This window comes from Etheostoma spectabile, chromosome 5 (genome assembly GCF_008692095.1).
Source record: "Etheostoma spectabile isolate EspeVRDwgs_2016 chromosome 5, UIUC_Espe_1.0, whole genome shotgun sequence".
NCBI classification, from domain to species: Eukaryota; Metazoa; Chordata; class Actinopteri; order Perciformes; family Percidae; genus Etheostoma; species Etheostoma spectabile.
This window is the reverse complement of record NC_045737.1, coordinates 8,986,098-8,999,496: the sequence shown is the minus strand read 5'-3', so window position 1 is coordinate 8,999,496 and position 13,399 is coordinate 8,986,098. Positions and strand designations below refer to the sequence as shown.

At 44.5% G+C, this 13,399-nt stretch overlaps 1 protein-coding gene across 3 annotated transcripts in view; it reads left to right on the top strand.

Moving 5' to 3' along the window:
- Positions 1–12,649, top strand: part of setbp1 (SET binding protein 1) — a 34,332-nt gene extending 21,683 nt beyond the window's left edge. For 2 of the 3 annotated variants that reach the window (XM_032515664.1, XM_032515665.1), the window contains exons 4-7: positions 429–2,360; positions 2,476–2,683; positions 2,805–3,870; positions 7,893–12,649. In XM_032515664.1, the coding sequence (XP_032371555.1) occupies positions 429–2,360; positions 2,476–2,683; positions 2,805–3,870; positions 7,893–8,398 (3,712 nt within the window). In that variant the 3' untranslated portion in view covers positions 8,399–12,649. The remainder of the gene's footprint in view (positions 1–428; positions 2,361–2,475; positions 2,684–2,804; positions 3,871–7,892) is intronic. The other variant, XM_032515666.1, reaches the window with a different exon arrangement.
- The last annotated feature ends 750 nt before the right edge of the window (positions 12,650–13,399 follow it).

Here is a 13,399-nt window from a genome sequence, read left to right as displayed (position 1 = left end):
AGTATGTCAATGTTCAGAAGATTGTGGCATCCAGTGACGCAGAAACTTGAGTGAAGATAATTACTTCTACGGAAGAGTCCATCGTGTGTTTTTAAGGGGGGTGGGTACGGTTATGGAAGGCTTTTTTTGTCATTATTGTTGTGTTACTGCTGTCATTACTGAAAACGTAATTCATTCAATTTAAACACACACAATGATGATTGAAATTATTTAAAGCATAGCAATACATTGCAGAATATCTTAACACAATTAGACAATAACTTAATCAGAGCTCAACTCTATGTTTGGTCTCCAGCAAAAGTAGTAAATATTCTGCTTAATACTGCTAAATACTGGTACGGTACTGGCTGTGTAGTGTTGGTGTATTACAAAACATTCTTTCTCTCTCTCTCCATTCCACAATTTTGTCTCTGTACACATCTCTCCAGGGGGAGGGGTTTGCAAGAGGTCAGTGAACAGCTCTTTGGGAACATCAAGAGGAAATACGGCAGGAAGGACTCCCAGAGGATGCTCTGTAATCCCCACAGTGCTGATACACCTTGGGGAAGACAGCCAGAGAAAGGATCGGAAAGCCCAACTAATTCAGAGGAGAGGCAGAAGTACAGGCAAGAGGAGACAGCTCAGCGGTGTCATGAAGAAAGAGAGGAAAGGAGAAAAGAGGAAAGAGAGCGAGCGATTGCTGGGAGGAGAGGTGATGATGAAGACAGAGGGATGCCCATGCTGACAGAGGAAGGGAAAGGAAGAAAGAGGCGGAGGAGGCCTTCTTTTGACGAGTCATTTTATGTAGATGAGCAATTACAGCAACGGCAGGACTCTGACACTACAGAGAAGCACCAGCCTGGGCCCCCAGAACCCAAAGTAGCACATAAGATGGAGACTCACAAAAATGAATGTCGACTCACAAGTCACGCTGATGTCAGTAGAGAAAGGATAGAAAAAGCAGAGAGAGCAGATAAAGGCGATACAAGAGAAAAAGGCGACCGGGCAGAAAGAGGAGAGATAGTTATAAGTGGGTCTGACTTAATGTCTGTTTTGAGTGCAAATAGAATAAAAAAGAACCCAGTTGGTCGTCCTAAGATCAGCACAGACGCCCTTAAACACAGAGAGCCTATTCACAATCTTATCAACAAAGCCAATCTTAACACAAACCCCAGACTCCCCAGCCCAAACCCCAGCCCCAGGGGCAGCATCAGTCCTAGCCCAAGCCCTAAACCCAGGGCTAACATTAGTCCCAGTCTCAGCCCCAGACCAAGGATGGCCCTGAGTCCCAGCCCCAGCCACAGCATCAGCTCCACAGCCAGTTCCAGACCAACCAAGGCCAAGGACAGATGGTCCTACCTGAAAGCTAAAAGCCATGCCAGCCTCACGTCACCCCAGAGAGACAACCGGAATAGCCCCTCAACCTTAGCTGACCCACCCTCTGCCTTCCCCATCACCCCCTCTAGCCCCCTCTACACCAACACTGACAGCCTGACTGTCCACACACCCATTAAGAGGAAACGAGGACGCCCCAAAAAACAGCCACTACTTACAGTGGAGACCATCCATGAGGGCACCTCCACCTCACCTCCAAGCCCACTGGCACAGGATACCGCTGCAGGGCTAAACCGTAGGAGGAAGACACACACACTAAACACATTAGTGCAAATGGCCTCCACGACCACCAGTGCCAATTCTAATAATCTGAAACTAAAGCGTGGCAGAGGCCCTTCCAGGCCAGTGAATAAGATGAAGCTTGGGAAAATGCAGAGCATCCTGAACGAGATCCTTTCAGGTTCCAGTCAGAACGGCGCTCTGGCTCTGAAGTCATCTTCAGCCCCTGTTTCCTCAGCTATGAGTGCCATGGCGTCCACCATTGAGGCTCGGCTGGGAAAACAGATAAATGTCAGCAAGAGAGGAACCATCTACATTGGTAAGAAGAGAGGGCGGAAACCCAGAGCAGAAACCCAAGGCTTAAACCCTCCCAAAACCACAAGGGACAAGCCAATCACATCTGTCTCCACATCCAGTCTCTATGAGAGCCCTGTAGTGCCTTCTGCCACCTTGTCTCCCAGCTCCAGCACTCCATCCATAAGAAACAGCCACTCTGATGCCACTATGCCAAGTTTGCAGCCCATCTCAGCCCTGCCCTCCAAGCTTGCAGGCAGGAGCTTCCTCTCTGGGGGATGGAAACTGTCTCCTCCACGCCTTCTGGCTAATTCCCCTTCCCACCTGTCAGAGGGGGCATCAGTGAAGGAAGTGACCCTGTCCCCCATCAGCGAGTCCCACAGCGAGGAGACTATTCCAAGCGACAGTGGGATTGGGACAGATAACAACAGCACCTCAGATCAAACGGAGAAGGGCTCCGCCTCTCGACGCAGGTACAGTACTGTTTCCCTTTCCTGGACCTTAAAGGCGGTTGTTGATTAATATTTTAGATTGATACTAATGTGGTGGTGTTATTGTGTTTTTATGTTGCATGTTGTGCTAATACAGGTACTCATTTGATCTGTGTGGGTTTGAGGCTGCAGAGGCAGCAGCCTTGGAAGCATCCAACAGGGGCAGCAAAGCACGCTGTGAACGGCAAGTAACTGCTGTTGACAACTTCCTGTCACAGCAGGAAAAGAAGCAAAAGCATCATCGTAGGAAGAGGAAGTGCCTACAGAGCCGGGATCATCTTCACTTTCTTTCTGAACTGGAGGAGGTTAGAAACATTATAATACTGTAAATGATGTGTGTAATCTTTGACCAAGCACTGTAATGCACAAGTTCATTGTATACAGTGTATTTTTTCTAAATGTTTCCTCTTTTCAACCTCCCTGTAGGTTGTGTTAAAGCTCCAGCAGCTACGAGTGTCTCACAGACGATACACCTGCTACCCCCAGCAACCATATCCCTCCATTTTCCGCCTCAACTTCCATCATTACTATCCTGTTACCTATGACTCCTACTCCTGTGACTCCAGCTCGTACCTCCGCAGGAGCGCCGATCTGAAGGCTAAGAGGAGACGCGGCCGTCCAGCTAAACCCAGCGAGCCAATCACATCGAAGCTGCCTTTTGTTCAAGGATATGGTTATCCGCTGCCAGGGGGAAATTACTATGCAGCACCGTATGCGATGCCTTACGCACCTTCTCTGAGTTTGGGCTACTTTCCCCCTGCTCCCCCATTTTATCTGCCCCACCACTCGCTAGGACCTGCGCCTCCATCTCCCTTCATGAGGCCAGCTGTACCCCCTCCCAAGGCTTTCCACTCTAGTGGACACTCAAAGCTCCAGCCAGGGGCCAAGCTTCGCGGCGGCAATGGCCCACTTCAGGGGCCCTCTGTAAGAGGAGAGGGCCTTGGATCCCTGGGCAGTGGCAGTGCAGGTGGTCTTGCAGGGGTTCGTCTCCATAAGAGGAAGCACAAGCACAAACATAAGCACAAGGATGAACCTCTCCTTTCGCTGCGAGACCGGCAGGAATTGGGCGGGCTCTTTAGCGGCGCAAAGACCAATGCCCGTCTCAGCATGCTAAGTGACAGGAGGGACATGGCCAGTCAGGGCTCTTCAAAGCATCTGGAGAAGCAGAGGGGCAGTGGTAGAGGCTCAAGCCTAGGATCCAGCTTAGGGATGTTTGAGTCGGACCAGCTGTCCACACACTCTCTCGCTGACAGTCAGTTCCACTCCCGTCAGACTCGACAGCCAATAAACAGCTTCATGAGCAGCTACAGTAGCCAATCGCAGAGGTCAGAGTCAACTTCTGACCTGTTTGTGGGGTCACGGGAGGACGACTGTGGAGGGAGGAGCAGAAACACGAGGCTCACTGTGTTTGGAGATCAGGGCTTAATGTCATTCCAAACTGCCAGGCAGGAGCCAGGACAGATGAACAACTGCTCCAGTTCCTCCCTCACTGGTAAGAACCACTTACATTAGGATTACCTGTTCATTTTTAAACCCCACGCTGTATTTACAGGGGAGTGCACTGCCCTTTTGCTATGATCAGAAACCATTACAGCAGGGATGCTTTTTCTTTTGACAGAGGCAGCACAGTAAAATGTATTTCTTACTTTGAATATGTGTTGGAGGTTTGAGGTTAGCCCAAACTGCAACTGCTACCAGTTCACTTATGGCTAGACTTCCCGTAGCTACCTCACAATAAAAGCCATCCATGGATCACCTGTGGAAAGCTATGATATAAAGCCTCAGCAGGGAGTGTTCAGCTGACATTAACAGTAGTTTCACAGCAATGGACCTCATTACAGTTCCGATGGCAAGGCTAAGGAGGGCGGATCATAAAACAGTGAGAGTCCTATCAGAGAAAAGTAGGAACAGGAATGAATACTTCTGACAGTGACTTCTCCTGTACACAGAGGAGATAAAAAAACAATTGAAAGCTGAACCTAGGTAGTGTTAAAAAATGGGGCTTTTGTTTCATGATGTTGACATACACTACCGGTCAAAAGTATGGGGCCACTTACAAATTTCCATTCCACTCGATGTTAGACAGAATACCAGCTGATCTGAGTGGGGGGCTGATCTTTAATGCAATATCTACATTGCCCATTATCAGCAACCATTCATCCAATGTTCCAAAGGCCCATTCTGTTTACTAATCTGATATCATTTAAAAAAAACTAACTGAGAAAACATTGGAGAACCCTTTTGCAATTATGTAAGCACATAATGTAATATGAAAACTGCTGCGCTGGTTAAAAAAGCAATGCAACTGATCTCAACTGGTATTCTGTCTATAATGGAGTGCAATGGAAATTTTGAAGTGACCCCAAACTTTTGACCGGTAGTGTATCTTGAAATCTAGGCTTGCTGCAGGATACTGTACAGTGTATAAGTGTAGCATATTGGCGTTACAAGACAGTTCTGTATAATGTTAACTGGCCAAGGTTGCAGAACTGTTAACATAGCTAAATCAAGAGCATGTTTGCAAAACTAATTGGTGTCCAATATATTATTCTGCTCCCTAGTGATAAGGGGCTTGCTATTTGCTGGCGTAGATACATACTGTATATTTAGTCAGAGTTAACAGGGTTTTCCCCTTTTTAAATGTAGATGGCAGCACACTCGTCAAGGTGGTTCCAATTTATAAATATATACAACATTATCAGGACTTGGAGCAGACAAAGAGGCAGGGTAGCCCCAAATTCTCCCATTCAAACTAATGTGTATTTTGGTACATTCTGTATTCTGCTGTCTTTGAGCACATCTGGCTGGGGATAGAGAGAACGTAATGCATGGATGAAGACAACTATAATTCACCAATCTCTCCCTCCTCCCCTCTTCCCCTCCCTCCCTCCTCTCCTGCCAATGCCTTTGCCAGAGATATATTATTCACACAGTGTGATTTATTTTCTACAGACATGCAGTAAAAGGCCCTTGCCTGTGTTAAAAGAGCTGGCTGGCAGCCAGAGGTTTAATGACTGGGGCCTAGTCCAGTGGTGGGGAGGAGAAGCCAGGGGCTCAGTTAAAATACACCCCCCGCCCCAGGGGATCCAGGACAGATGACTCATATACACACTACCCCCCCCCCCCCCCCACACACACGTTATTCCTCCCTGTGTTGTTATGCATCTTCTACCTTCCATGTCCTACCCTTCTCCCCTTGTGCTGCTTCTGCAGTTCTTGCCCTTGCTTTCCTCATTTGCCACTCTCCCACATCCATGAACAGACTTACACCTTGTTCCTCCGCCTCCTCCTCCCCCTACCTCTTCTATCTTTCTTTCCTTCTTCCAGGTCTCTTTCTGCTTCTCCCCTGGTCTCCCCTCCCCCTCCTTCCCCCATTCCCTCTCTTTTTCCCATTCGCCCTGCCCCTCCTCTATCATGACTTACTGCCTCACTTCACAGCTTCAGCCCAATTAAAACACAGGCGCGTGTGCATACGCATGCGTGCAACACAACCATACATGTGTGCATACGCACGCATAGACCCACTTAGATGCACACGCATATAGTATACACACACAGTTAGATAGATCCCTATCCACAAGCTGATACAGATGCAAAATTCACATTATCATCTTTGCATGCAACTGTGAGTTTGTAAATCATTCCTCAATAGAACTAGTTGGTTGGGATTTAATTTTGAATGCATGTGTGTCCGTATGTGTGTATTTTGTTTTTTGGATAAAAACATCCAAATATGCATTGTCTCCCTAATTGTCTTTTGTGTCACATGACTCGTTCAAACACATGTGTGCACTTTTATGCAGATAAATGCTCACTAAATGATAAACATCAAGGATCTCTTTATCCTGTCTGAAAGCTGGTCTGTGAGCATGTATCTCTGTGTAGTAGGGACTTCCTATTCCACAGAGAAACAGGTCCTCAGTGCTATACGGCCCCTCACACTGCTGAAGGTCACTGGTTTTATGTTCCGTGTATGCAGCTCATAAATTTCTGCTACTTTGTAGTGTGTGTGTATGTGTGTGTGTGTGTGTGTGTTTGAACTGAGTGTGCACACTTCTGTGTCGCTCGTAAACTACTGCTACTTAGTGCTTTCTGCATTAGACTAATTTCACTGTCTGCTCTGAATTCTTGAGCAACAATAGAGTAAGATGTTCCGCCTATCTTTATCTTCCCTTACTCTTACTTCATTAGCAAACACTTTACCATAGAGCTGTACACTCTTAAATGTTTAATATTTCCTTTAACATTACCATTTGTTAAAAAACAGTATCACAAAAATATTCTGTGTCTGCTTGTTGCAACACTGTAAAACACGCCATGTTTTATGAAACAAATAGAAATATTCTCAATGTATTGCGTATCACTTTTTAAACATTACTCTCAATCCATCCCACCATATTTGTTGTATCCAACTCAGAGCTGTTTTGGTTTAATGCACTCATCATGTGCTAGAGCTCCGCAGAGACCTGCTACATTGTATCAGCAGGATTCCGGAGGGAAAGAAGAGAGGAGATGGTTAGGGAATCCAGGAATAGGAGTAAAAGCTCAAGAAAAAGAGACCAAGCATGTTGTATGCACATTGCTTGGGGACTGGTGGCTGATTGTGCTTTTCCTCCATTTTGGCTGTGGCACAGTCTGAGCCCTGGGAACAGTGCCCAGGCAGAGAAGAAGGGGGGGGCTAAGAAACGGGACAGAGATGGGAAACAAAAAGAATGACAGTGATGGACCAAGACCAGGAAACGGTTTCTGAAATAGAGACGGAAATTAAATGGTGCAGTGTTACCAGTTTAATTGAAAATTAGAGAGTAGCATATTGCCGCCCATGAAGAGTAGAGTGGAAAAGAGAATGAGAATGATGGGGAAAGGGGAAAAGAGACAGGATAGAACAGCATGTAAAGGGCATACTGCCCATTTCAACAGTGTGAAGGAAACAATATGGCTCCAGTTTCTTCTGCTCAGCCATTCTGAACTGCTGAATTCATTATTTGTGTATTTTGGGCATGTGTGTGTATGCATTTGTGTGTGCTTGTATTTGTGTCTGTGAGAGTATCTGCATGCGGGTGAATGTGTCGATATGTGTGTTTGTATTTTTGTGTTTGGTTTTTTGGCAGCCTGTGCTCCAGATGCACAGGGTTGTTATTGTGTAGCGACATATTAAATGGTTGAAGGAGACATTTCTGTGGATTTCCTGCTAGCAAAATGGGATCTCCTTCTCTCTCCTCTCCTCTCTGCTCTCTAGTAGACAATTACAGGATAGGATCTGCTCTCCTGGCTCAGCTGGGCTTTGAAAGGCTTACATGAATATGTCAAAATTAGCAGGAAGCTCTTGAAGCAAAAAAAAAAAAGACATTTTCTCCATGAGCTGAATTGGCATATCTTTCCTTGCCTTTCCAAGGCTGCTCTTTTTGACTGACATGCTATCATGAAAAGTCCTTTTTCTACATAGAGTTTGCTCTGCTATTCATCTACCTTGTGATGTCTCACCTCACTTATGCTCACTTTCTCCTCTCCCAGATGTTCCCAGTAAGCGGAGATATAAGCGACGCGAGGTGGAACAGATCCAGAAGGACGTGAGGAGGATGCATTCTTTGAACTTTGAGCATGTGCAGAAGATCCTCCGTGCCAAGCGCCTGCAGCGACAAGCCAAAACAGGAAACAATGTCATTAAAAGACGGCCTGGGCGGCCCCGAAAACAACCCATAGTGGAATCTGAGCCGACTAATAGGATGGCAAATGATCGGGCTGATGGTCGAGGTTTGGACATGTTTGCCGGTAGGAGAGGAGATGGGAGGACTCAGGGGATGCCTGTCCTGGAGAGGTGTGATGACCTGCCAGGTAGGCAGAGCCTCCGGCAAAACTTGACCCCCGAGCCTCTGGAGTTCTCAAATCATGATTCCATCTCAGCAACAATTGAGACTGTGGTGCATCAAGCGCGATCTGTGCCTCCTCTGGCCAAAGGAGGGAAACGCAGAGGCAGGGGCCACAGCAGGGACCAGTTATGGGCTCCTTCCTGTCAGTAGACCTGCAGGAGAGAGCAACTCTGTAACTGAACGGAAAGCAGTTGTTGGAGTCAGTGCTGGTTCAGATGCAGTGCCCTTATTTCTGGGACTCCTTGGTGCACTTTGACTTGTTTCTCCTCTCTGATTAGTGAGGACTACAGAGGGTCAGTGGAGGAGCAGGAGGAGGGAGCACTTCCACTTGCTTAACCCAACCAGACATGAGCCTTTTAAGGATTCATTGGACCTTCATTTACAATGGCACTATATGGTACTATTTGATACTGAATCTGATGCTATAAAAGTGTGTGGTACTTAGTGTAGGATATTATGTGATTCTTTATGTATCTGATACAGTGACGTGTATTGTATTTTATAATACTGTATCTGAATGTGGCTTTAGCCATATATTTACCAGCAAGGGGAGGGGTAATGGTTAATATTAAACTGTGCAGCTCTGCTTATTTTTGCCTTTCTGAGGAATCTTGTCAAAGACATGTGGGATAAAACAGCAGTAATTCAGCCACCTTACCCTATTACTTACTCTCACCCTTATCTGTACCTTCCTTGTTTTTTTGTTCTCTCTGAGGAGTAACTGATACTTGCTGTCTGCTCCTCCCCGCTCGACACTCACCCCAATTTTTTAGCCCTTTCTGGTGCCTGCCGCTCAACTTCACCTCCCTTTGTCCTCTCATCTACTCCCAATCATGTTTTACATTTCTCATTGCTTGTGCTCCCTCAACCTAACCCCCGTTTCATTTAATTCTCCCTCCCTGCTCAGGCCTGTCCTGTGCAGTGACATAGAGGCAATATGGTGGATGAGATTGTCCCAGACTGTACATAGAAACCAAGTCCACTGTTGCCTGCCTTGTACAATGAGAAACCAGCTCGTAGACATGTACTGGCATACAGTATATCAAATAGAATTGTTGTACCATAGACAATGAAAGTTGTGTATTGTTTTATAACCAAAAACAGACATGGGTGCGACTCAAGACAAGTTTGTTTTCAGACAGAAAGAACCACATATATTCATTCATACACTCATTATTGTGTTTATATCCAGCGGGCATTGCATTGCATACAGGAGGAATATCAGGTGTGTTTTTGGTAAAAACTTAAAATTGGTTTATTGCACTATGAAAAACCATACACTTGCATCAATCAAATGCAGCACTTACATGCTTGTTCCAGCCTTATGTTTTGGCCTTTGATGGTGTGGATATCCATTCCAGAGAGCATGCATTATTTTAATCAATTTGTATATGCAGGCTGCGCAGCCAAAAGCGTCAAACTGAAGCCCAAGCCTGAATCGTGATTGGACAGTTTAGCTGAAGAAGAGGGCTCACAGTCAGTGTTTTAAAAAGCCAATCCCAGTCTTTCTACTTAACATGATTTTAAATCCATATCATTGGAAATATTTTTTTGAAAGTAAATCCAGTATTTAGATTTAGAAACCAAAGTCTCAGTATTCAGTGTAAGGATGTATTATTTAAAAGAACCTAAATCAGAGTTTGACAAACTCTCCACCATGTTGGCACCAATGTAAAGCATCCCTATGTGCACTCTAGAATGTAGCCATCTTGGATTTGTTTGTGTCAATATGTCAAGCTTTTGTTAAACTCTATCTACAGTATCTGTGGCTTTGGGTAGTGGTTTCTCGAATACGTATTTCAGAATATAAGCAATTAATCAGTGTTTCTTTGACAACTTTGTTAAAGTTTTGTTTCAGGAAATTCAGTTTTATTTGGGTTGGGTGGGATTCTCAGTTGCAGCAGTTCAACTTGTGCCTTATGTTTTTTTCTCTCACCAATTACATTTGACCTGAGAAATATCAAGTGGCAGAGAACTCCCCAGAAATTGACCCAAAATATTCATGATTGTTCATATGACGCATGTGTCTTAGTCATCAGGACCCTGATGCTGCCCGTGTCCCTTCACAGCTTCCATAGTCAGCATTCTCTGTCACCGGGCACTGAGTCTGTCTCCCAGCTTCCTCCTAGTTTTCTGACCCATATCATCATAACAGAACTAGAAGGGCTGGGCTGATGAATATAATGTGATATTACTGTATTGAATACACACCATGTAGTGGCCTACATACTGCTTTACAGCAATGGTGGAAACAGGATGGTCTACTGTATCGGATGTGTTTCTATCCAGAGATATTGATTAAACTCAATGTCCCACATATAATTGAGGATCATTTACTCTGCCCAGTATTTAACCAGTTATTTAAAACAGATAACTGGTTTTGTACTTGGCAAAGGAGGATGTCAGAGGAGGTTGTCATGGAAACCTTATTCTCCTACATTGTTGTTTGCTATGCATCAGGCCATGCCTGGCAATGACCTTAAAAGGAATTTCTGTTCTGGGTCCACCCTTCGACAAAGAGAAATAAGTGGTCTTATTTACTGAATAAAATGAATTAATGTTACAAGAATTGTGAATAATACCAGTAATAATTTGTAATAAGTTGTGCAGAAAGTGACTATCATTTCATGAAAACTATAGTTACTGCAGCTCTATGCAGTACAGCCTTAACCAGATGTAAAACTACAGTATTGAAGTGTTTGTTGTAAATAGTGTTAGTATGTCCATCCTGCATGGATACCAGTTGGGCTCGGCTATGCTGGGACTGTCTCCAAAAACCACAGTAGATCTTCTCTCTCTATTAAGACTGCTCAAGACCCAGGAAAACATACCGAAAAAGTTAGTCTAATTGATTTTCCTATTTGACAAATTCTGCTGTACATTGACATTGTCATCGTTCCAGTCCATTAGATTACACAGAATGCTAAAATAATTAGCCTTTTCACACCTTTAAAAGTTCTTTGAGGAAAAAAACTCAACTGTAGTGTACTCAACCAAAAATAGGAATCCCCGTTGACTTGCAGCTATTTTGCCTGCAGCCAGTTGGGGCAGTGCAGTAGCATGAAGAGTAAGCAAGAGGGGTGTGTGTGTGGGGGGAGTTCTCAGAGGAAATAGCCAAAAATACACTCGTCCTAAAGTTAGTGTGCTTAACCTTGCTTTGCTAGATGACTTTTGGTGGGTCTGCAGTTGGTTGTGGTGAAGATGAGGTCTAGATTTGTGGTGTGTGAGATGTAGAGACTACACGCTTGGCAGCTTACTCCATACGGTGGTCAGCAGTTTCTGATGTTAAAGTTAAAGACCCCAGGTTTTGTCTGTCCTGTCTGTCTCTCCTACCAGCCAATGCTCCGGTGCCTTCTAACACTGACAAGTATTGTCCCAATCCAGAGCTTTCACTCTATACAGAGACTGCAGAGGGGATGGGGCTGTGAATGGGATTCAAGGTCACTGTTGTTGTATTTAGCAGCTAATCTGGACCACTGGACCAACCTTAAATCAGTGGTTGGGGTGTATTTACTGAAGTCAACACTTACCAGTTCAGTACAGTGACTAGAATGGGATATAACGGCACCTACATTTCTATCACTCCCTATTCCCTTTGTAGCTTGCTGTGATGAGTGTCCTACACATGGAGTGAGGGGTCGCGCGAGACAGAACCTCATAAATGTACATGTAGTCATTCTCAACATACGTTACAGTTCTAAGCTATAATGTTGTTCAAAGCTGAACGTGCAGATGAAGCATTGAGAAAACCAATAAATGTACTTGTTTAGAGCACAACGTGAGCTCTTCTAACAGTGTGGGCATATTTTAGTTTGTATACATAGTGTATTTGAACCTTTTTCTAGAGTGGGTTTCCTTTATTTGCATGCTCACCTTGATTGTATGCATAAATATTTTAGACAAGCCGAAAGTTGAATTTCAATTGAATTTTGAGCAAGACTTGTACATTGTTTAATATGTTTCTTTTTGTAATGAATTTTTTAATTCATGAAGCATTTTTGTACATTGTATGAATATTAAAAACTGCAAATATTTGTCATATAGAGTAAATACTAGATGCGCATGCATATGCATATATCCTTCACAGTATGTATGTGTAAATGTACACATATATTTTGTATTTGCATTTGCTGGCATACAGATATATGTCTTAAGCACATATATACATGCAATATATATGTATATCCATGTCCGCTGGCATGCTTTTGGTCATGTTTATCTTTCATGATCTTGTAGATTCATATTTTGTTTTGTTTTATTTCTCTTTCCTCAGAAAGAAAAGCTCATTCTTTTGCTACCCTTCTGTTGGCTGGCAGCGTTGAGCACTTATTAAGAAGAACTACAGTTGAAGTTGTTCATGTTATCCATTGTGTGAAATAATAAATGACTTTATTGACAGCTGATGGTGGCACATATTTTCTTCTTTCTGATTAAGATTGTTTTGGATTTATTATTCTGAGCTCCTAAAAACTGCTTTGTCACATGCCGAGATAAGGCTGATAAGTTATTTTGTGCCGAGAGTCTGTGTGTGTGTGTGTGTGTGTGTGTGTGTGTGTGTGTGTGCGTGTGTGTGTGCGCGTATGTGTGTGTGTGTATGAGTGTGAGATCAAGATAACAGGATGGTTTGCTGCTGAGTTTCAGATGGTCTCAGTAAATAACTACTACCCCACAATGTGTTCGCTTGTTGTGGTTAAAAGCGAGGGAATCCTCTCATTACATTAAGCTACAGCCTCACTCAGTCACACTCTCACACACACATACCTAAACACTCTTACTCTCGTACTTGTTCATTAGCCAAGCCTACGTCTCTGAATCTTGCCTGCACTAGCCCATCAGTACATGTTCTAGGTGGGCTGGGCTGCAGGCTGCTCTGCTATTGGACGGAGCTGAGTGGGAAATGCCCCACTATTGGCTGCTGCCAACTAGTAAAATTCTTCTGTTACCATGGTTGCAGGGTGAGCTGCCCAAATGTGTCTCAGTGTATCTAGTAGTGCTGATGGAACCGTTGGCACCACCGGTGTTATGCTGAAAAAAATCCCCCCTCTGATGGAAGTCAGGGCTGCAGTGGAGCTGCACCCAAATCACTCTCTACTGATGCCTGTAATGAGCCCGCATGGCCCCACTCCACATCCAGCACAAGAGAGAGGATGA